This window comes from Acinonyx jubatus, chromosome D2 (genome assembly GCF_027475565.1).
Source record: "Acinonyx jubatus isolate Ajub_Pintada_27869175 chromosome D2, VMU_Ajub_asm_v1.0, whole genome shotgun sequence".
Classification (NCBI taxonomy): Eukaryota; Metazoa; Chordata; class Mammalia; order Carnivora; family Felidae; genus Acinonyx; species Acinonyx jubatus.
In genome coordinates, this window is record NC_069393.1 from 32085637 (window position 1) to 32110287 (window position 24651).

The 24651-nt window shown below is 37.4% G+C and overlaps 1 protein-coding gene across 6 annotated transcripts in view; it reads right to left on the minus strand.

The window, feature by feature from the left end:
• The window catches only part of MICU1 (mitochondrial calcium uptake 1), a 238347-nt gene that overhangs the window by 133538 nt on the left and 80158 nt on the right, over positions 1-24651 (minus strand). For 2 of the 6 annotated variants that reach the window (XM_053207388.1, XM_053207389.1), the window contains 2 exons: positions 3905-3948; positions 3126-3299 (listed from right to left, as the gene is read on the minus strand). The exons of 2 other annotated variants lie outside the window; for them this stretch is intronic. In XM_053207388.1, the coding sequence (XP_053063363.1) occupies positions 3126-3299; positions 3905-3948 (218 nt within the window). The remainder of the gene's footprint in view (positions 1-3125; positions 3300-3904; positions 3949-24651) is intronic. 2 more of the 6 variants (XM_027062242.2, XM_053207390.1) reach the window with 1 other exon arrangement.

The window sequence follows — 24651 nt, forward strand, 5'->3', positions numbered from 1 at the left end:
TAGCTTCTTTACACAAGGCCTGTATTAGTAGATAGTTTTGAAGTGCAGAAATCATGCAAGTGCCAATAATAATGTATTTCTATGACTTTTCTACAAAGGAAACTGCTACTAAGAGTAAAGGATTAGTGTGCATTAACATTAGGTAGTGCTGAGGTCTGGAAAAAGATCCTACCCCAAATTCAAAAGCCGCTTAACCAAATTCTGTTTCACTATCAGTTGAAACAGGAATGTTTCCTTTATTTCTTAAGGGCATTTACTAGTTAAACAGGAGTAGAAAAGGAGATAGGCACCAAAGCAAGAAATAACTATCCAATTATTTCTCATGATCATTTGGCCTTCTTTTTACTTTGCATCTGGAGGTTATATGAAATTCAAGCACAAATGAGAATACACCCCCCAAAATGATACTGTTTCTATATTTGTTTTTGCTTTCAGTGACAAAAAGGCTCAAGCGCAATTCAATTAAAAGACAATAAAATAAGGCAGTGTTTCTTACTTGTCAAATGATGTACTTTTATTAAATGGTATGTTAAAAGTTAATGGCGGGGGGCACAGATAAGAAGATGGGAGTAAATCCTTCTCTAAGTATTCATAACTAGTTTCTCTCCCAAGTTAAAAAACAGAGAGAGTCCCATTTAAAAATCAAAGCAAGTTTAAAAGGAAATTCCTCTAGGGTATTAGCTTTGTACTAAATCTGTGGCCATCTGCATTAAATTTACTGTAATTACTATATAAATCTGTTTTTTCAAGAGGAAATTGTCTTAGGATTTATATCCTCTGGAAACTGCTACTTAAGAGTTAAGATATTCTGACTGAGAGAATAAGAGACGTGAAGATCTAAAGGAAAAGAATAAGATCAACAGTTGAATGAGCATTGATCTTTATCATAAATATCAAGTGAAGGACTTCACACATGGCAAAAATCCCTGGGAAAACTTCTAAAGTGCTTAAACACTGTATGAATGTTGTATTCCTCATTACGCAAAGTTAAAAATTTTTTTATGTTTATTTATTTTTGAGAGACAGAACGTACACGGGGCAAAGAGAGAGGGAGACGCAAAATCTGAAAGCACGCTCCAGGCTCTGAGCTGTCAGCACAGAGCCTGACGCGGGGCTCAAACTCACACCATCGAGATCATGACCTGAGCCAAAGTCGGATGCTTAACTGACTGAGACACCCAGGCGCCTCCCCCTTTTTTTTTAATTTTGTTTTATGTTTATTTATTTTTGAGAGACAGAGAGAGGCCCTCATTATGCAAGGTTTAAAAACACAGAAACTACTTTCTTAAACTTCATATGAAATAAAAGACCATTCATAAAGACATAAACTAGAGGTGAACTCAGTTTAAAAATCCTATTTAAGAAGCATAACTTTCATTCCAAAACTAGACCTTCAGGATATATTTGATGAAAATTAATACATTATTTAAATGAAGTACCTGGCAAAGGGATTAAATATGCATATCACAACATGGATGAAAGGGAATTCTGTGTGCTCTTGGCTAGGGGAGAAGCTGGCAGGCTCAGTTCCACACCCCCTACATGAGTATGCCATTCTTCTATTCTCTTTTAGAACCGGTTCCCCTGGTACCATAAAGCCAACTTTCACATGCCTGAATTTCATAAAGTCATACTTTCAAACATTACACACTGAGATCCCTAAATCTTGCCTTTCCTACTCCCATTTCAGAATGTGATACTTCAGAGCACAAACATTTGCACTACAATGTGTCAACAAAGTCTGCCTTCCAAACCAAGAAGTACTGCCATTTTTGTCTCTAGAGCAAGGTGGGCACTCACATACTTTAATGTTGTACTGCAGTTTACTTTAGTTGCTTTATAAAAATAAGTGGAAATCAGAAAAATGCAAATGACACTAATGATAGGAAATGTAGAGCTCATCAATTTAATATGGTTGAGGGGCGCCTGGGTGGCTCAGTCGGTTAAGTGTCCGACTTCAGCTCAGGTCATGATCTTGTGGTTCACGAGTTCGAGCCCCGCGTCGGGCTCTGTGCTGACAGCTCGGAGCCTGGAGCCTGCTTCGGACTCTGTGTCTCCCTCTCTCTCTGACCCTCCCCCCATTCATGCTCTGTCTCTCTCTGTCTCAAAAATAAGTAAGTGTTAAAAAAATTTTTTTTTAATAAAAAAAAATAATAATATGGTTGAAACAAAGGGGGAGCTTATTGGTCATGCCCAAAGCTACAGATTTCTAGCATCAAGTAGACAGTTACGGGCTGAAATGAAAAAAACTAAAGAGTGTGTGTGAAATATGAATGACCACTAGGGATTTTATATTTGGGAGATCTCTAGGAATGGAAATTCCCCTATAATATGTAAACTTGCTATTCAACTTGCACATATTCAACTTCTTTATCTGTTTTTAGGTTTACACACACACACACACACACACACACACACACACACACACACACACTAGAGGACAGAATTCTCGTGCTACTCTGGATGCCTTCAGTGACCAAAAACTGTGATTTGTTAAACTGCTTTTGTTATAAAATATTACTGACTTAATGAGTCATATCTCCAAGGAATATGTGATTTGACTAGCTGACTTTTCCAAGTCATCCAATATTTATTGGTCACATCCTGTATGCCAGACATCTGCTGGACTCTGAGTGACACAAAGACAGATAAGACAGAGATCTGACTTGCCACAGACTCTGAAATCAGACCCTGACATCAGTGCCTGTAGTAATGGATACAGTACTCGATTATATATGAAGTGGAGACACCAAGGATCAGAGGGAAGATGTAGCTGTCCTAAAGCAGAGCCAGGGCTCTGAACCTGTCTCCTAACATTCTAGTTCAATGCTCTTTTTGATCATTCTTTCTTTTAGAATATGTGACTTTAAAAAGAAGATACCTACAGAGGGAGGCATGGGGCTACCTGAATGCGACAGGTAATTGTTAGGCTGCAAGTCTTGACTAATATCTCAGCCCTGAAGGTGACCACTCATTCTCTCCACTTGTGCAAAAGACCTTAGCATTTGTATCTTCACCTTACAAGTATATAGAGATTTATGTACTAATGCAGGATTGACACAACCTGCAAGATCAGTTTCTACTAACCCTGACCTCCACCCATTTAGACCCTCTTGTAATCCTGCCTTTTCCAGCCACTGCATGATTATCCTTCTGATTTCCTTCTCTTTAAGCTTTGTAAAGCCATCCCAGGCTCTCTCTTCTTTCTGATGTGCTTTCTTCCTCCTCTTTAAAATTGACTTTTTACTTTTCTTTCTGACCCTGTGTAATATTTTCTTTTTCTTTTTGTAGAAGTCAGCCTGAAAGGGAAAAACATGTTTAACTGACTGCTTTGAGATAATAAAATTGAAAGTTTTGTTTTCTATATTTAAGAATAATTTATTATGTGGTTTATTTGCGCATAAAATAAAGAATTGAAAATAAGTATAATGAAAACGTATATGTAAATTTGGGGTGGTCTTCATAATCATTATAAAAGCATGAGTAAAGACTTGTATAATTTTCTAGTTAGGATTATTGCTATAGAGTATCATAGTTTGAAGAAGGTCAAATCAAATAAGTGTTTTTACAAGAAATGCAAATGTAGTATTGGGGGGCTTGTTAAACTTCATGACGGCAATTGAATTAAAATGCAAATCTCCACCTACACTGAATTAGCCTTTATTATATACAGCAGGCTCCCTATGAGTGCTACCTTACACGGAAAAATGTAGAAAAACCTTCTGCTTGATTTTTTTTCTGTAGAAGTATATGAAGGCACTTACAGGCCTTCCAACCTAAGAAATATGCTCTTTTGGTAAGATAAACAAGCATTCAGAAATTTCTCACAAATAATTCTAGAGGAACTTAAAAATATTATTAGTAAACAACAGGATATATATGTTAAGTGTCATAGCTTGCTCACCTTCCCATCAAAGCGTTTTATTATATATTGATCCAGACCCAAGTCTGTAAAAGAGGAAAAAACAATATTTAATCAATGATTATAACTCAAGTAAAACATATGAAATGACAGCTGTCTGTCATTTCTAGTCATTCAATTATATATACTAGATGGCTTAGCCACATTATTCAAAGGCTATGGGAATAAAGAAAATTTTCCACTTTCAGACTCAAAGTTTAAGTGCTAAAAGATCCAACCTTTATTTTACACATGAGAAAGTAAGGCTCTGAGAAGATAGAGTATAAAAGTTCATGTGCAAACCTGTTCATCAGTAGAGCCAAACTAGAACCCTAGACTCTTCCAAGGGTGGGCTGTTTTCATTACATCAATGTACTATATTACCTTTAAATCAGGTGAAGGATATCAGTTTAATCTGAATGCATACATTTTTTTGTATCAAGTTAAAGAGAGAATAGAATAACAAACTAAATTTTGCAACATGCCTAACGAGATACAAATAGACCATCTTAATATTACCTTAAGAAAAAAAGTTTATTTATTTATTTTGAGAGGGAGAGAGAGCGAGGGAGGGGTAGAGAGAGAGAGAGAGGGAGAAACAGAATTCCAAGCAGGCTCTGCACTGTCAGTGCAGATTGGGGCTCAATCTCATAAACTGTGAGATCATGACTTGAGGTGGAATCAAGAGGTGGATGCTTAACCGACTGAGCCACCCAGGTGCCCCTAACATTACCTCTTATCTATCTATCTATTTATTTAGTTATTTTTAAAGTTTATTTTTTTTAAGTTTATTTATTTTGAGAGAGAGTGTGGGAGGGGTAGAGAGAGAGGAGAAGAGACAAAATCCCAAGCAGGCTCCACACTGTCAGCTCAGAACCTGATGTGGGGCTCAAACCCACGAACCACAAGATTGTGACCTGAGCCAAAGCTGGAAGCCCAACTGACTGAGTCACCCAGGCATCCCCCAGGCATCCCCCTGAGCCATCCTATTCATTTAATTTGAGAGAGAAAGACGGTGCAGTGGAGGGACAGAGAGGGAAGAGAGAATCCCTAGCAGGCTCCGTGCTGTCAGTGCAGAGCCCAAGGTGGGGCTAGATCTCACAAACCGTGAAATCATGACCTGAACCAAAATCAAGAGTTGGACACTTAATCAACTGAGCCACCCAGGCATCCCCCTAATATTACCTTTTATTCATTCATTCATTCATTCATTTTTTTTCAACACTCATTCACTTTTGAGAGACAGAGCGAGACAGAGCACAAGCAGGGAAGGGGCAGAGAGAGAGGGAGACACAGAGCTGTCAGCACAGAGCCTGACGTGGGGCTCGATCTCACGGACCGTGAGATCATGACCTGAGCCGAAGTCGGATGCCCAACTGACTGAACCACCCAGGTGCCCCTCTAATATTACCTTTTAAAGTTGGGTTAAGTGGGGCGCCTGGGTGGCTCAGTCGGTTGAGCATCCGACTTCGGCTCAGGTCATGATTTCACGGTCTGTGGCTTCGAGCCCCGCATCGGGCTCTGTGCTGACAGCTCGGAGCCTGGAGCCTGCTTCCGAACCTGTGTCTCCCTCTCTCTCTGCCCCTCCCCCACTCTCACTTTGTCTCACTCTGTCTCTCAAAAATAAATAAATGTAAAAAAATAAAATAAAAAAAAAATAAAGTTGGGTTAAGTAACAAATATTTTCTTTGGAAAAGCTGAACATCAGATTCTAAGCACTGTAAAAGATATAAGTAATTAAGTATCCTGAAGGCCAGGGATTATTTGTCTTTGCCCACTGCTTTATCCCAGTGCTTGGCATAGTGCTTGATCAATAAACACCTATAAAAAAATTAATCGGAGGGGGGGGCCTGAGTGGCTCAGTTGGTTAAGCATCCGACTTTTGATGTCAGCTCAGGTCATGATCTCACATTTCGTGAGTTCAAGCCCCACATCAGGTTCTATGCTGAGAGTGCAGAGCCTGCTTAGGATTCTTTCTCACTCCCTCTCTCTCTGCCACTCCCCCATTTGTGCTCTTCTTTTCTTTCACAATAAATAAACTTAAAAAGAAATTAATGAGTAGGATATAATCCCTGCCTTGAAGAGTCACAATTTAGTCAGGAAGGCATATGCATATAATAACTAACATTACAAGGGAGCATATAACTAGTTCAATAAGGGGGTGCTGTCGGGTGTTTACAGTGGAGAAATCAGTTAATAAGTACACTTGTTTTTCATGCATAATTACTCAGTTCTTTTCTTTCAGTTCTCACTATATTCATACTAGTTCAGGTCCTTATCTCATTACACCCACAGTATTACAATGATCAGATTGTCACTGCTCCCAGAGGAAGCTTTTTGCATTTCTGCTTCTATGCTTTTGGTTCCACATTTTCTTTATCTTAAATGCACTTTACTTCTAGAAGCTTGTCCTGAAAAAAAAAAATAAACCACTGACTGCAAAACAAAGAGGTAAGTCAGGAAACAGAAGGAAATTTTTTTAAAAAAGAAAATCTAATTTGAAACTTTACAGATACTCAAGAAGATAACACACTCATAAAAGTAGAATACACTTGGGGTGCCTGGGTGGCTCAGTTGGTTGGGCGTCCCTTAGGCTCGGGTCATGATCTCGCAGTCTGTGAGTTCAGGCCCCACGTCAGGCTCTGCGCTGACAGCTCAGAGACTGGAGGCTACTTCAGATTCTGTCTCCCTCTCTCTCTATCCCTCCCCCACTCACACTCTCTCTTTCTCAAAAATAAAATAAAAACATAAAAAATTTTTTTTTTAAAAGTAGAATGCACTTCTATGATAAAAGAACAGAGAACAAGAAAGAGTTGTAGACAGTTAACACTATGTTTGCCTATCTCCTCCTATATTTTAATAAACTGTCAAAAGATCAGGATAAGGTTTCCTCCCAGGACCACTGCCAAAAAGAAAAACAGAGACTCAATACTAGAAGTCTAATATCATACAAGACCTTTTCTCATTCAGAAATGGGGAGGAATTCTTTTCTGTTTTTTCAATATATGAAATTTATTGTCAAAATGGTTTCCATACAACACCCAATGCTCATCCCAAAAGGTGCCCTCCTCAATACCCATCACCCACCCCCCATCAACCCTCAGTTTGTTCTCAGTTTTTAAGAGTCTCTTGGGGTGCCTGGGTGGCTCAGTCGGTTAAGCGTCCAACTTCAGCTCAGGTCATGATCTCACAGCTCGTGAGTTCGAGCCCCGCATCGGGCTCTGTGCTGACAGCTCAGAGCCCGAGGCCTGCTTCACATTCTGTGTCTCCCTCTCTCTCTGCCCCTTCCCTGCTCATGCTGTGTCTCTCTCTGTCTCAAAAAAAAATAAACATTAAAAAAAAAAAAAAAAAAAGAGTCTCTTATGCTTTGGCTTTCTCCCTCTCTAACCTCTTTTTTTTTTTTCTTCCCCTCCCCCATGGGTTTCTGTTAAGTTCCTCAGGATCCACATAAGAGTGAAAACATATGGTATTGTCTTTCTCTGTATGGCTTATTTCACTTAGCATAACACTCTCCAGTTCCATCCACGTTGCTACAAAAGGCCATATTTAATTCTTTCTCATTGCCATGTAGTATTCCATTGTGTATATAAACCACAATTTCTTTATCCATTCGTTAGTTGATGGGACATTTAGGCTCTTTCCATAATTTGGCTATTGTTGAGAGTGCTGCCAGAAACAGGGAGGAATTAAAAAAGAAGAAAAAAAAAGAAATAGGAAATAATTCAAAAAGCATTAGCAGAAAATTTCTCAGAGCTGAAGAGTGATACAAACTAGGGCTTACCAAGTGTTCTAAGCAAAATGAACAAAAACTACCTACAATTCAGTGTATGCTTTTGAAATTTCAGAATACCGAGAATAGGAAAATCCTAAGACTTTCCAGAAAAAACCTTCTTGGTCCTTTATAAAAGAATAAGAATCAGATTAGAATCAGGTAACTCATGAGTAAACTTGCTACATCAACTAAGGGAAACATATGCTTACTAATAATTAGAGCAGCACTGTCCAACAGAAATATAATGTGAGCAACAAATGTGAGCCACATGCATAACTTAATCTAACAGTCACCTTTAAAATAATAAAAAGAAACAGGTCAAATTAATTTTAATAATTTACTTTGTTAAACAAAATATATTTGATAGCATCATTTCAACATGTAATCAATATAAAAATTATGAAGTATTTTTCTTTTTTATATTGTTTTTAAAATCTCATGCATATTTTATAATTTTAACATATCTCAATTCAAGCTAGCCACATTTCAAATCATTATAGTAATAGTATAGTAAATTATTATAGTAATTACTATAGTAATATAGTAATTCAAAGTATTATAGTTATTACTATAGTAATATATATATTACTATATAGTAATATAGTATTACATATTTAGTGTACTAAAAGAACTAAAAAGTTAACTTAAAATTTAAAAAGTGATTGCATATGTGACATGGACTGGGAGGGTGGAGAAAATGGAACAGATTTGTGTTTTCACTGAATGCTCTGTTATAGTTTGGAAAATGTTTTCCCATGTGCATTTGCAAAAAAAGGAGGTGTGTGTAAGGACAGCCTGGCACATACTGAGAATTCCTGTCATTTATAAGCAAATACAGACATAAAGGAGGCCAAAAGACTAATACATTTAAGATGAAAAAAACATTAAGATGATTATTTTGTCTGTTATATTTAGATTTCTTTACCTATCAAATGAAGCAGATGGACAGATTAGATCAGTTCTTAAATGGCTGGGGTAGAGTATGGGAAATGCGGATGGATGAAAATTCAAGCTATTCTTCCTAGTACTCTAGAGATTCTGTTAGGTCCATTTACCGGCGGGGGGGCAGGGGGAGGGGGAGGAAGAGTATGGAGAATGAAGGCAGAAACACAGCATGTGTAGTAGGAAAATGATACTCAAGTGACTTCCATATAAAATGGTTCCCTTACATTTCTCCACTTTCATTCTTTGAGTCCCAGCTTAAAAACACTGGACACTATGCTATTCTCCCTAAGGGGCTTCCTATGATTCTTAGACTTTTATTCAAAGAAATTTCAAAGCCATTTAATGTTCATAGTGTGATGTAAACACACTTAACCTTGTTGTTAATGAGAAAGCTGAAGCCCGGAAAGATTAAATGATGGCTTTCTGATTTTGTCCAAAAACCTTTTAACTGTGGCAGTTGCTTCTCTTCTTGAGTCTACACCAAATATAATACAAACGTGCAAGAAATACTATAAGAATATTCTCAGTTCAGGGGCACCTGGGTAGCTCAGTCGTTAAGCATCAGCTCAGGTCATGATTTCATGGTTTGTGAGTTCGAGCCTGGCATCGGGCTCTGCGCTGACAATGCAGAGCCTGCTGAGGATCCTCTGTCTCCCTCTCTCTCTGCCCCTCCCCTATTCACACTCTGTCTCTCTCTCTCTCTCTCAAAAATTAATAAACAACAACAAAAATAATACTCTCAGTTTAAGCCTCAGAGTGAACAGTTAAAAGACCTGTTTTAAAGAAGACAGCAACTCCTTCTGTCAAAAGACAAAAGTGAAACTAAATCAAATAGATCATTTCAAGCTCAATAAATTAGAGCTTGGTAAACGAAAACTCTGAATAATTATAGTTAAGAAGTCTCAGCTATCTCCCCCAAATTTAAAGATTTGTTTTTCAATATTTGCAATTACCCCAAAAATTTATTAAAATGATTATATTTTTCAGTAACACAAACTAACATAGGGCAGAAAAGTATAGTTCTAGTTCATTAGATATGTGACGTATTTATTGTACTGTAGTCACTTGATTTTATCTTCTGTCTTAATAATCATTGTAATAAGTTATAATCTACTAAGCATTTTTATAGGTCCTATACTACATGCTTTCCATGTATATATATACACACATATATGTAAATTTTAATTTTCTTACCCCTACAAATTAGTTGCTATGATCTCAATTTTACAAATAAGAATATTAAGATTTAGAGATGCTAAATAATTTGCCTAAGATGACACATCTACATTTCTACTTTCTTCCAATAATCTTCATTTATTCTTGGTAACTCCTTAAACTCTTTTGGTGGCTATTCTGCCTGTACCCTAAATATATGTACTTTTTAGAATATCCTCCTTGGATACCATCTCTTCTCATTTTATGGGTTTGTCTTCAGTAATTTCATTACAGATTCAAGATGCCTAGTAAACCCAAAACAAGGTACATTAAAAAAAAAATCAAACTTCTGAAAACCAAAGTCAAAGAAAAAATTCTCCAAGGCAGCCAGTTTAAAGTGCTAAAAGACGGGTGCCTGGGTGGCTCATTCTGACTTCAGCTCAGGTCATGATCTCACAGTTTGTGAGTTTGAGCCCCACATGGGGCTCTGTACTGACAGCTCAGAGCCTGGAGCCTGCTTCAGATTTTGTGTCTCCTTCTCTGTCTCTGCCCCTCCCCTGCTCATTCTCTCCTTCTCTCTCTCAAAAAATAAACATTAAAAAACCATAAAGTGCTAAAAGAATTTCAACCCAGAATTCTTTATCTAGTGAAAATATTCTTTAAAAATGAGGACAAAATAAAAATGTTCTCAGATGAAGGTAAACAGAATTCACCACCAGCAGACCTGCTCTACAACACATTCTATCTTTCAAGGGGGGAGGAAATGATATCAGAGGGAAATTGGAAATTTAAGAAATAAAGAGCAATAGGAATGGTTAATATTTATATACATATAACAGACCATTTTTTCCTCTTAAGTTCTTTATGTATGACAGTTGAAATGAAAACAACGTCTGGTGGAGTTTTCAATGTATGTAGCTGTAATACATACGACGCTATATCATAAATTAGGGAAGGACCTATATAGTGGTAAGATATCTATATTCCATTTGAAGCAGTAAAATATAAATTCTCAGTTAACTGTGAAAAGTTAATTATGCATATTATAATCTCTACAGCTACCACTACATTTAAGATATACAAAGAAATATAGTCAAAAACCCCAAATCAAAAATTTTTTAAAGTCTTCAAGTAATCCAAAAAGGAAGCAAGGAAGGGGTAAAGAACATTTAAAAAGATGGAAAAAAAGAGAAAACAAATAATAAAATAATACAAATCATCTGAACACACAATGAAAAGGTAGAAACTATCACACTGGATAAAAAATAAGACCCAACTGTACGTTGTCTACAAGACATTCATTTTAAAGATACTGATATATTTAGGTAGATTAAAAGTAAGAGGATAGAAAAAGATATATCATGAAAAATGAATCAAAATAAGGAGGTCTACATAAATAGGATACTATGTAGACTTTGCAGCAAAAAAAATATTAGCATAAAGGTCAGTTACATAATGATAATTGGGTCAATTCATGAAGAAGACAGAATAATACATTTTAAACATGTATGCACCTAATAAGAGTTTCAAAATATTTGAAGCAAATACTGATAAAACCGAAAGGATGATAGACAAACCCACAATTAAAGTTGATCAACACCCTTCTCTCAATAACTGACAGAGTTTAGACAGATAATCAATACAAAACAGAAGATACTGGGGCGCATGGGTGGCTCAGTTGGTTAAGCGGCCGACTTCAGCTCAGGGCATGACTTCAGCTCAGGGCATGATCTCACGGTCCGTGAGTTCGAGCCCCGCGTCGGGCTCTGTGCTGACGGCTCAGAGCCTGGAGCCTGTTTCAGATTCTGTGTCTCCCTCTCTCTGATCCTCCCCTGTTCATGCTCTGTCTCTCCCTGTCTCAAAAACAAATAAAACGTTAAAAAAAAATTAAAAAAAAACCACCAAAAGATACTAAGCATATCACTAGTGGCCTGGGACCTAGGAGGTAGGAAAAAACAGGAAGGAAGAATTACGAATGTGTATGAAGAAACTTTTGGGAGTGATGAATATGTTCGTTATACTGATTATGCTGATGATGGTTTCACTAGTACCTACATGGGACTAGTATATCAAAACTCATCAAATACTTTAAATATATGCTACTTATCCTATGTTAATTACATCTCAATAAAGTAGTTAGAAAGAAACAGTACAAACCATCAAGGAAAACACAACTACATTTGAAAATGCCAGCAACTTCTGTATACTAAAAATTATCAGAAACAAAATAAAAAGACAAGCCATAGACTAGGAGAAGATATCTGCAAGATATATATGACAGCTTTCAACAGAGAATATATAAAGGACTTCTACTAATAAAAAAATCAAATAGAAAAGTGAGTAAAGAAGATAAATAATTCATAGAATGGCAATATGAGTAGCCAATAAATATTTGGAGATGATAAGCCTCACTAGTTGCTAGTGAAATGCAAAATAAAACCACAAGGATTTAATAATTCATTCTAATCAGTTTGCTAAAAAATTCAGTCTATCAATACCAAGTGTTAACAGGAATGCAGAAGAGAAAACCCATACATTCTTGGAGAATATGTAAATTATTACATCTAGTCTGGAAACCAGCTTGGCAATGTTTAGAAAATTTGAAGAGGAATGTATCCCAGAGGCCAGCAAGTCTATTTCCAGGTATATGTTGAAAATAACTTCTTGCAAATATGCACAAGGGCACAAATGGAAGAAGGTTCATTGTGGTACAGTTTGTAATAGTAAAAACACTGGCATACTACAGTTCCCAAATATTCACTTTCTTTCTCTTGACCTCCAGGGACAATCCAATGACTTTGGGCTCAGCCACATGACCTGCTTTGGCCAATGGGATATTAGCAGTATGACATAAGACATCCTTCAAATGGACTTCTGAGGTTGGCTTGCTTTCTTGCACCTCTGCCAGTACTGTAAGAGGAACATATTCTGGATAGCCCAGTGGTCTAAAAAGGATGAGAAACATATAGAGCAGCCTCACAAATTTGCTGACAAAACCATGAAGCAGAGATGCCCTTGCTTAGATGAACCAAACCTGAGCCTACGTACAGAGCCAGGCCAGTGGGGATCAGCAGAGTCTACCTCACATGGCCTGCAGACGCAGAAGCTAGATAAATGCTCACTGCTTTATGCCACTCACATTTTGTGGTGGGTTGTTACACAGCAACAGATGACTAACAAAATTGGAAATAAGTTAAATGTTCATCTACATGAAAATGGATAAATTAAATACTGACATATTTATACAAATGATAAACTATACAGCAGTGAAAATAAGAGAACAACAGCTACGTGGATCAACAAATATACAAACGTGCATATGTAAAAATATATTCAACATATTAAAAAACAGGGGAAATGTAGCAGTCAGAGTAGACCAGGTTACACTGTAGTAGTAACCTTAAAATCTCAGTGGCTTCCAATAGGGAAAGCTTATATATCGTTCATGCTACTTATCTATCACATATTGGGTGCAGCTCTACTCCACAGAGTATTGAATCTGGGATCCAGGCTGATGGGGCAGCAGCCTCTCTGTGGAAGATGGCAGAGGTATAAGACAACATAGCAAACCACAAACTGACTCTTTTTAAAGATTCTGTTTGAACACCATGTATATCATCATTAGTCAGAGGAAATCACATGGCTAAGTCCAATGTCAGTGCGGGGAAATGAATATAATCATTGTCCTTCTCTAAGGGTTATGGAAGGAAAATGGATATATGTGAATGTTATAATCTTCAACAGGAATGATAAATACCTAATTAAGGACAGTGGTTATCCCTAAGAAGACAGGGAGTGAAATGACATTTCAGAGCGATACACAGGGTTTTCAAAATAATTTAAAATAAAGGTATGAAACAAATATGGGTAAATACTAAAATTTGAAAAAAACAAGTAATGGCTACAAGAGTATTTTCTATTATTTCCTATATTCTCTATATATTTAAAAAAAAATTCTAAGTCCAGTTTAATACCTATATTTAAATTGGTTTCATCTCAGAAACAGAATATAAAAGGAGGGAAAGAAAAGAGGAGGGGAGTGGAATGGACTTTTGAGGTTGGTTCATTTCTTTCAACTATGCCATCAGTATGAGAAGAACATATCCTGGATAGCTCCCAGAATCTTATTTACAAGGACTTTAGGAGCTCTGTGTCAGGAACTAGGGTCAGAGAACAATGAATAGATTTCTTATTATTTTGGAAAGGGTCAGTAAATTTTTTGCATAAAAGACCAGACAGTAAATATTTAGGCTTTGTGGGCCACATATAGTCTCTGTTACAACTATTCAATTCTGCTATTGCATGAAAGCTGTCATGAACAACACCTAATGAATGAGTGTGGATATACTCCAATAAAACTCTTTCATGGACACCAAAATTTCAGTTTCATGTAATTTTCAAGTATCACAAAACATTCTTTTCATTTATTTATTTATTTATTTATTTATTTATTTATTTATTATTTTTCAAAACATTCTTTTTAAATAAGAAAAAGAAAAAAGTAAAAACCATTCTCAGCTCATGGGCCATATAGAAACAGGCAGTTCATTGCTGCTGATCAATACCTTCTCTACACTCAGCAGCACTACAAGGAACTAAAAGTAAAACTAGAAGAGAAGGTTCTTCTACTAAAGTAACTTATCTTGTTGGGGAGAAAACAGCACAAAAATGTTTCAAAAATATATTCATTTCCTGTACTTTCATATATTTTTTCTGTTACTGATTAGTGCCCTTTTGTTGCAGCTTAAAGAACTCCCTTTAACATTTCTTATAAAGCCAATGTAGTGGTGATACACTCCTTTAGCTTTTGCTTGTCCAGAAAACTTTATCTCTCCATTAATTCTGAAGGATAGCTTTGCTGGGTAGAGTATTTTTGTTTAGCAGTTTTCTGCTTTAAGCAATTTCTGGATATGGTCCATTTCCTTATGGCTTGCAAAGTTTCTGCTGAAAAGTCTGCTTATAGTTTTATGGAGGTTCCCTTACACATAACAAGTTTTCTCTTGTTGCTTTTAAGATTCTCTCCTTGTCTTTAACTTTTGACACTTAAAATGTGTCTTGGTGTGAGTCTCTTTGGATTAATCTTATTTAAAACTGAGCTCCTGGATCTGGAGGTCTGTTTCCTTCCTGAGCTCAGGGAAGTTTTCAGACATTATTTCTTCCAATAAGATTTCTGCCCCTTTTTCTTTTCTCCTTCTGGGATTCCTATGATGTGACTGTTAGTCCACTGATGTTGTCCCATTTGTCCCTTAAGCTATCTTCACTCTTTCTCGTTCTTTTCTCTTTTTTGCTATTCTGATTGAATGAGTTCCACTGCCCTGTCTTCAAGGTCACAGATCCTTTCTTCTGCTCATCTAGTCTGCTATTGAAGCCCTCTAGTGTATTTTTCAGTTCATTATTATATTCTTCAGCTCTGTGACTTCTATTTGATACTTTCTTATATTTTCTCTTTGTTGAATGTCTCACTTTATTCATGCATTATTCTCCTGAACTTGGTAGGCATTTTTATCATTGTTATTTTGAACTCTTTATCAAGTAAATCACTTATCTCCATTTCATTAAGGTCTTTTTCTAAGGTTTTATCTTGTTCTTCCTTTTAGAATCTTGTTCATTCCTCTATTTCTTCATTTTCCTTGACTCTCTGTATTGGTTTTTATGCAGATAAAATAGCCACCTCTCTCAACCTTGAAGGAGTGACCTCATGTAGAAACTGAACCTTATTGGGGTGCCTGGGTGGCTCAGTTGGTTAAGCATCCAACTCTTGATTTCAGCTCAGGTCATCATTTCACAGTTCACAGGTTCAAGCCCTGTGTTGGATTTTGTGCTGACAGTGCAGAGCCCTCTTGGGATTCTCTGTTGCCCTCTCTCTATCTGCCCCTACCATGCTTATGCTCTCTGCCTCTCTCTCAAAATAAACATGTTTTTAAATGTTAAAAAAGAAAGAAAGAAACTGAACCTTATTGTTCAGCCCTGCCCTAGTTCTTGATTGTCTTTCAAACCTTTGATTGTCCAAGCAGCCTACTTTATTCTTAGAGACTCCTAGTAGTTGAGGGCATGCCAAGATCTCTCAGTATCTCAAAGAAGAAAATCTCAGTCAGCACCTAGATTCAGGCTAATTGGACTCTCAGCCCACAGCTTTTAAATTATGCAAATATACCTCTTTCAAGGGAACAAGGGGACGTGGGTGTTTCTGTTTGCTTCTTCTGCACTGAGCCCTGCAGTGATAGTCAGTTAAAAATTGGTTTTTGTTTGTTACTTACTATCCATTCAATCTGTAAACACAAGTCCCACTGTCACCTGAGCCAAATTATTAAAAGATGTGTCTTCTGGGTGGAAGCCACAAAAACTAGGAAGCCAGATAGGCACACAAGCTCCTTTCTCAGAAACACCTGCAACCTGGGGCAGAGGAAAGAGAGCATGAAGATGGCACCCGTCAGTCTCCCTAGTCTCCGGAGACAACAGTCGCTGCCCCCTAGATGTGTGTTTAATTAGAAGCCTGCTCTTCTAATAATAAAGATAAGCCAATAAGCCTCTATCACAGAAAAACTAGAGGTGTCTTTCAGTCTCTTCTTGCTGCACTGTGCCCTGGGAGAGTAGCCAATTAAGAAGTGTTTCTCCATTTGTTACAGTCCTATGGAACCTGCAAACATAAGCCCCACAGGCCACCAACCACAGCCAGGTAATCAAGGGGTGTGTCCTGGGTGGCAGTGACACAAACCAGAGCACTGGAAACGTGCACAAGTTCTTTTCTCGGAGATACTGGCAACCTGGAGCGAGGCAGAGGGAAAGTGCAAAGATGGAGCCCACTGGCTTCTGTCTTTGGAGAGTGTGTCTGTATGCCTCTAGATGTATGTTAAATGAGACGCCTGCCCCTCGGGCTGAAGCTTTAAGATAAGTAACATAGGCCTCTTTCACCAAGACTGGGCGCTTTTCAGGCAGCTGCCTCTGGGTCAGCCCTATGGGTGTTAAAGACATAAGGCCTCTTGGCCTTAAAGCTAGATGGTCAGGAAGCTCATCTCTCAGGTGCAGGTCGCAAAAACTGGGGTGCGAGCTGTAGCATTCAATGCCCTCCCATCTCCAGTAGCTCAGAGCTAAGTTCTCTCCTGACCACTGGACACTGTGCCAGGGATGAATTTATGGCAAGACTGTGTCTCAGCCTCTCCTATCTATTTCAATGTGGGTTTTTTCTCATTTGTCCAATGTGTAGGAGTTGCTCATCTAGTTTTTGGATTTCTTTCAGAGGAAATTGTTTTGTATGTAGCTGCAGATTTGGTGCGTCTGTGGGAGGAGATTCAGTATCCTCCTACATCACCATCTTGAACCAGAACCCATTGTATATGATCAAGTATAAAATTATGTGTCTCAAAGTTAAAAGTGTGCTAGGTAAGACTATTAAATGCATGAAGGGTCATTCTTGAGAGAATGTGGAATCCAGGACAATCGGGTCAATATAAATACAGTCAGTCAGTGGGGTAAGGTGAAAAGGAAATAGGGATCTTCTCTGTCTTGACCAAAGCTCAAGTTTTTCTATATAGTACTTTAAAAACTCTCCCCATGCTGCTGCTTCTCCCAATCACTAGCTGGCTATGTAAAACTGGTTACTACAGCAGCAAGAGTACTCAAAGTCCAGAGCCTGAAGCAACTGCCTCATTCACTATACCAGGGATGGTGCTGACATTAAGACTGCACATAGAGGGAGATGAAACATATTCAAGTCATATACTAGACTTTTTTTTTCCCCATTTAATGTCTCTCCTACTTAACTGTGGCTACTCTAAATTAAAAAAAAATTTTTTTTAACGTATATTTATTTTTGAGAGACAGAGATAGACAGAGCACAAGTGGGAAGGAGCAGAGAGAGAGGGAGACACAGAATCCAAAGCAGGCTCCAGGCTCTGATCTGTCAGCACAGAGCCCAACGCGGGGCTGGAACTCACGAACCATGAGATCGTGACCTGAGCCAAAGTCGACGCTTAACTGACTGAGCCACCCAGGCACCCCAGGATACTCTAAATTTTCTTGGTAGTCACACAGAAATATTCTTTTTTTTAAGTTGATTTATTTATATATAGATAGAGGCAGAGACAGAGCGCACAAGTGAGGGTAGGGGCAGAGAGGGAGGAGAGAGTGGGAATCCCAAGCGGACCCCTTGCTGTCAGCGTGAGCCCAACGCAAGGCTCAATCTCATGAACCACGAAATCATGATCTGAGCAAAAATCAAGAGTTGGACACTTAGCCAACAGAGCCACCTAGGCGCCCCAGTACAAAAACATTCTTAATCAGCTTTTTACTGAAATTCATCAGCTCTCCACTCATTTTAAAACTGCTTAATTTTAGGACTTTGTGTGCTTTGTGATTATTTTTAAACTGTTCTAAAACTAAAACTTAATAAATTTAGATCTGTTAGGTATCCTGGGATATGGTATGTGTGAAAGACATGACAAAACAAAGCTGAAATATGAACTACTGGCTAGAGTCCAGCCATCTGATGATAGATTTTAAACTATAAAAAGCCAGCCTTACTCTTTTCTTTATTCTAACCCACACAGGAATAATATATATTTTACTTCTGCTGCATCAATATTTGTGGATATTCCTGTTCATGAGCAAACAAAAATGAAGCCAAATTTTCCAATCTCATTTTAATATTATTATAATATTCCCTCATGATTTTCATCTTAAAGGGAAATCAATCATTCATTATTCTGGCTTTTTATGAAAACCAGGAATGTGCATGGCATATTAGACATTTAGTAACTATTCTGTTCGTGTAAAAGATCTTTTGATAATTAAAAAAAAAGATTACAAAGTTAAATATCAAAATGTGTGGAAGCAATTAAAAAATATGATTTCCAAAGGGAAAAAAAATAATCTTCCTCAAATGACCAAATATCTTCAGTGAGCTGCCTCAAGTCTTGCTTCATTTTCACTGTCACACTGGAAGCAAAACACATTCTTAAAGTTACTGATATAATTTAGATTTTACCTGGGTATCAGAAATAATTTCACAGGTACAAAAATATTTTACCACCATAAAAACCAGGAATATATTTTATAATCTTTTTTCCCTATCTTACACAGAGGCCTTCTTTAATCTCTCCCACATCTCCCAAAACAAGGAGCTAAAACTAATTTAAAAGGCTCTTAATCTAAAATTCAATGCAATTAGTGGAAATTTTATATACCTTCTTTCTGATTATAAAAGACGTTCTACTCTACAAAGACAGGAAGTTTTGCCTATTTTATTCATTACTGTGTCCCTTCCATATAGAACAGTGTCTAACTCATAGCAGAGGTCATTCAATACTTGTTGAATAAATGTATATGAAGTGTATTAGAAAATAAAGGAACATATAAAAAAGAGTAAAATAATTCCTTATAATCTCAGCATTTAGAGAATCAACATTTTGGTATAGTCTTTTAGTTGCTTCATTATTTATTTGCAACATGGGTGAGAGGCAAAGTACAGAACATATTAAATAATACCATAGGGATACAATCAGTAAGATCCCAAATGAGGGAAATCTACAATATAAATGACTTATATTCCTTCACAAATAAATGACGTCTAGACTGAGTTTCCTAAAAAGTAGGGAACCAGTGTAAGAGGGTCAGGAAGAGTGAACCAGGAAAGGACGGAAAGCCAATTCAAGGGTGTGTTATGGAGCTGACTGCTGCTTTAGACAACTGGGGCACACTTCTCCTTGGCCCATCTAAGAAACCATGTAGTTTGTGTCTCAGAACTGACCACCCAAGACAATGGAGAAGAGAGAATTTATCTACCAAGTCTCAACAAAGAGTAAACTCCTTTGTACCTCCATACATGTGTACATGCCCATATGGTCGAGTGGTCTCTTGCAAAGGTCCCATGCTACAGTAGCAGAGATGCTCTAAAGTAGAAAGCAAGGGATGCATTGTACAGTTGAGGTTTCTTCCTGCCAGGCTAGACCCCTATTCTAACTGCTGCAGCAACAATCTGAGCAAAAAGGGGAAAGGGGGGCTGAGAGATGTAAACAAGGCATAAAACTCTTCTTGTACAAATGGTAAGAAAAAAGAGAGAGAGAGAAAAAAAAAACGCTGTTAAGACTTAAGAGGTAACAAATACAGTGTGACCATCTTTGGAGGTTGGTTTGAACAAACAAACTATACATAATGTTTTTTAGAGAAGGAAATTTGAACAGTGCCTGGATATATGCTATTAAGAAATAAATGCTATTTTCAAAAAATGTAGCATTTAAAAATTATTGTTTTTTTTAGTACTTATCTTTTAGACACACAGGTATTTACAGATTAAATGATATGTCTGAATGGCTTTAAAACAATCTAGAGTGAGGAGAAGAAATAAGAAAGTTATAAATGAAATAAGATTGGCCATGTGCTGGGGTGACTGGGTAGCTCATTTGGTTAAGCATCCAACTCTTGATTTCAGCTCAGGTCATCATCTTGTGGCTCATGAGTTTGAGCCCGCATTGGACTCTGCACTGACAGTATGGAGCCTGCTTGGGATTCTCTCTCTCCCTCTCTCTGCCTCTTCCTTGCTCTCTCTCTCAAAATAAATAAACTTAAAAAGAAAAAAAAGATTGGCCATGTGTTGACAACTGTTGAAGCTAAGTGATAGGTATATATAGGCTGATTTATAATTGATTTTATTCTCTGCATTTTTATATTTGAAAATTGCCATAACAAAATATATAAATATACAGATTTCCTGTACTGCTGAGAGGTGATAGTTCTACCTGGAGTTTTCCTTTGTCCTAGAGTTATTTAATGTTAATAAATATGGGCAAAACATTATAAACTCCTTGGTTAGAAAACATAACTCTTGCTGGTTCCCCAAGCTCACACTGCTATTTCACGTCTGTATTCTGACCATACAATTTACTCAATCTGAATGACGCCCTTTCCCTCTCAAATACATGATGAATTACTATTCAGTTTTCTTCTTTTTTTTTAATTTTTATTGATTTTTGAGAGAGAGAGCACAAGCTGAGGAGGGGCAGAAAGAGAGAGGGAGACACAGAATCTGAAGCAGGCTCCAGGCTCTGAGCTGTCAGCACAGAGCCCAACTCGAGGCTCAAACCCACGAACCATGAGATCATGACCTAAGCCAAAGTTGGACACTCACTCACTGAGCCATCCAGGCATCCCTATTATTCATACTTCAAAGCTTAACTCAACTGCTGCCCCCTTTAGGATATCTTCTTTAAACATACCCTGTAAAAGAACAGTTTCATTTTTATATCCTACTCCTGTACCATATACAACTGATTTCTGCTAATTGTGGCATTTATGCTCTATAAAATTGCCATGAAAAATGAAGTGCTGAATACTGACCTATTTCTCCTAGGGGAAATACAGGGTTGGGTTTCTCGAACCTCTGGTCACAACATTTTTGTTAACTGATCGATATATAAACTTGATTTATGTGCGTTTCTGTTTAAGACATTTTATTCTCTCTCTCTCTTCTCTCCTGCCCTCCCTCCATGGACACTTGTTTAAAGAAAGAAAACTGAAACAAAAAGGCAGAGTCTTCGTTTGCTTGACTTCAGCTGGCCAACATATGTAATGGGTGACTCAAATTTTTGCTGTTCTGCATGTATCTGCAGATGACTCAACAGCACTGCAAGTACTGATTATGGGATTACAAGTACCTTTTAGTGAGGATGCAAACTTGCAAACACAAAATTTGCAAATGAGGACTGACTGCACATTCTTTTTTCCACTTTTAAAAATTGAGGTGAAATTCCATTAACATAAAATCACCATTTCAAAGTATCCATCCAGTTCAGTGGCATTTAGTACTTCGGTGTTGCATAACTACCACCTCTATCTAGTTCCAAAACCTTTTCATCACTCCAAAATAGAAATTCTCACACCAATTAAGCAATCTGTTCTCATTCCCCCAACAAGCTGTTGGCAACTAACAACCCACTTTCTATCTCTATGGATTTACCTATATTAGATATTTCACATAAATAAAATCAGAGGATATGTGGCCTTTTGTCTTTAGCTTGTTTCACTTAACATAATGTTGTCAAGGTTCAACCACATCTGAATAATATTCCATTGTATGTATATGCTATACTTTGTTTATCCATTCATCTGTTAAATGACATTTGGGGTGTTTCCATTTTTGGGGTATTGTGAATAGTGTTGCTGTCGTGTACAGGCACTCATTCGAGCACCTGTTTTCAATTCATTCGGGCTTATACTACTAGTGGAAGTGTTGGGTCATACGGTTAATTCCATGTTTCTGAGAAATGGACAAATTGTTCTCCATAGTGTTTGCACCATTTTACATTCTTACCAGCAATAGATGAGGGCTTTAATTTCTACACATAATCACATCACTTCTTTGTTTTTTAAATATGTGTGTGAGGTAGTATATAGTGTTTTTGATCTGTATTTCCCTCATGCTTAATGACATTTAGCATGTTCTCATGTGCTTATTGGCCATTTGCATATTTATCTGGCGAAATGTACATTCAAGTCCTTTCCCATTTGTTAATTGAGTTGTTTGTCTTTTTGTTGAATTTTAAGAGCTCTGGTAGTTTGTGTCTGGAAATTTTTCCATCTTTATCTAGGTAATTCAATTTGTTGGTATGCAATCCTTCATAGTAGTCCTTTTTATTTCTATAAGTAGGTAGTAATGCCCCCACTTGCATTTCTGATTTTAGTTATTTTGCTTCTTTTTTTCCCTGGTCTAGCTAAAGGCCCCTCATTTTTTTGGATCTTTTCGAAGAATCAAATTTTGTTTGTTGATTTGCTCTATTGTTTTTCTATTCTCCATTTATTGCTGCATTAACATTTATTATTTCTTTATTTCTCTATCTTTGGGTTTTGTCTGCTCTTCTTTTTAGTTCCAACACCCATATTTAGGAAACTGATTTGAGATCATTCTTCTTTTTAAATGTTGGTGGTTATAGGGGCGCCTGGGTAGCTCAGTCAGTTAGATGACCAACTCCGCTCAGGTCAGAATCTCGCAGTTCACGAGTTTGAGCCCCGTGTCAGGCTCTGTGCTGAGAGCTCAGAGCCTGGAGCCTGCTTTGGATTCTGTGTCTCCCTCTCTCTCTCTGCCCCTCCTCCACTCATGCGCTCTCTCTCTCTCGCTCTCTCTCTCTCTCAGAAATAAACATTTAAAAAAACTTTTTAAATGTTGGTGTTTATAGCTATGAGTTTCCTTCTATGCACTACTTTGCAGCACTGCTTAAGTTTTGTTAAATTCTATTTTCTCTTTCATTTATTCAAAGTATTTTCCAACTTCTCTTGTGATTTCTTCTCTGATCCAGGGGTTAAGTGTATGCTGTTTACTTTCCACACATTTATGAATTTTCTAGTTTTCCTTCTGTTACATATGGATTGTTTCATTCTATTGTAATCAGAAAAGATACTCTGTATCATTTTAATCTTTGAAATTCATTAAGATTTATTTCATAACCTAATATACAGTCTATCTTGTCTATTCTGGAGAATGTTTGATATGCACCTGAAAAGACTGTATTCTGCTGCTCTTGAGTGGAATGTTCTATAAATGTGTATTTGGTCTAATTGGCTTATAGCATTAAGTCCTCTTTCTTCACTAACCTTCTTTCTAAATGTTCTATCCATTATCAAAATGGCAGTACTGAAGTCTCCGACTATTACTGAAGAACTATTATTCCCTTTAATTCTGTCAGTTTCCTTCATATATTTTGGGGTCAGTCATTTGGTATGTATATATTTACCACGCTTATATCTTCTTGATGAACTAATCCTTTTATCAATACATAATGTCTTTGTCTTGAAAGAGCTATTTTCTTAATGTCTAATTGGGGGATTATAATTAACATCTTTTTTTTCTTAATGTTTATTTATGAGAGTGAGTGAGAGAGAGCGCGCCCTAGTGTGTGAATGGGGCAGAGAGAGAGAGGGAGACACAGAATCCCAAGAGGCTCCAGGCTGAGTTGTCAGCACCAAGCTCGACACAGGGCTCAAACCCACGAACCCTGAGACCATAACCTGAGCCAAAGTTGGACGCTTAACCAGCTGAGCCACCCAAGTGCCCTGAGACAGTTAACTTAAAGTCATTATCTAGTAAGTGCAATGCTTGGGCTTCCTCAGGGATGGTTTCTGTCAATTTCTTTTTCTTTCTATTGATGGGTCATTTATTCCTGATTATTAGTATGCCATGAAATTGTTTTATTAAAGATTGAACATTTTGAATATTATAATGGGGTAATTCTGAAAACCAGATTCTCCCTATTTCCCAGTGTTTGGTGTGATATACATTGTGGAAGACTACATTCATCAATGTTTAGTGATTTTTTTCCAAAATATTTTTTTTGCGAAGGCTGTATTCTCTGTTTTGTGTCATCATTGAAATTTCTGTTCTATTATCTACATAGCAAGTGACCGGACAAAGACTTATTCAAATGTTTGAGGCAAAAAGAATGAAAACAAAACAAAACAAAAAAAACACCAACTCTCTTAATGTTTGCAGACTGGCTCTGAGCTGGGGACCTCCTTTAATTTTTAGCTAGAGCTGCTACACCTCTGCGTTAACTTTCACTACTTCCCTGCATGGGGCACAAAGATCAGCAAGAAGTACAAGCTCACTCAAGTGTTTTCCAAGCATGTGTCTGGCCCTGGGCATGCATGCCGCACTATGGATTTCCAGGTATACACAATGGTTCTTCGAAGCTTCTACACCCTGAAATGTCTTCCTCCAAAGTCTCCTCCTTTCTAGGCTTTTTAGTCTGTCTGCTGCTTGTCCCATCTGCAATCACTTGGCCCAATGACAACAAGTACCATATGTCTTTAAATCTTTCCAGTAGATGATACCTGGCTACAATCTCCTCAACCCGGTACCCTAGTTGAGGATTGGCTCATTAGACTGTGGGCT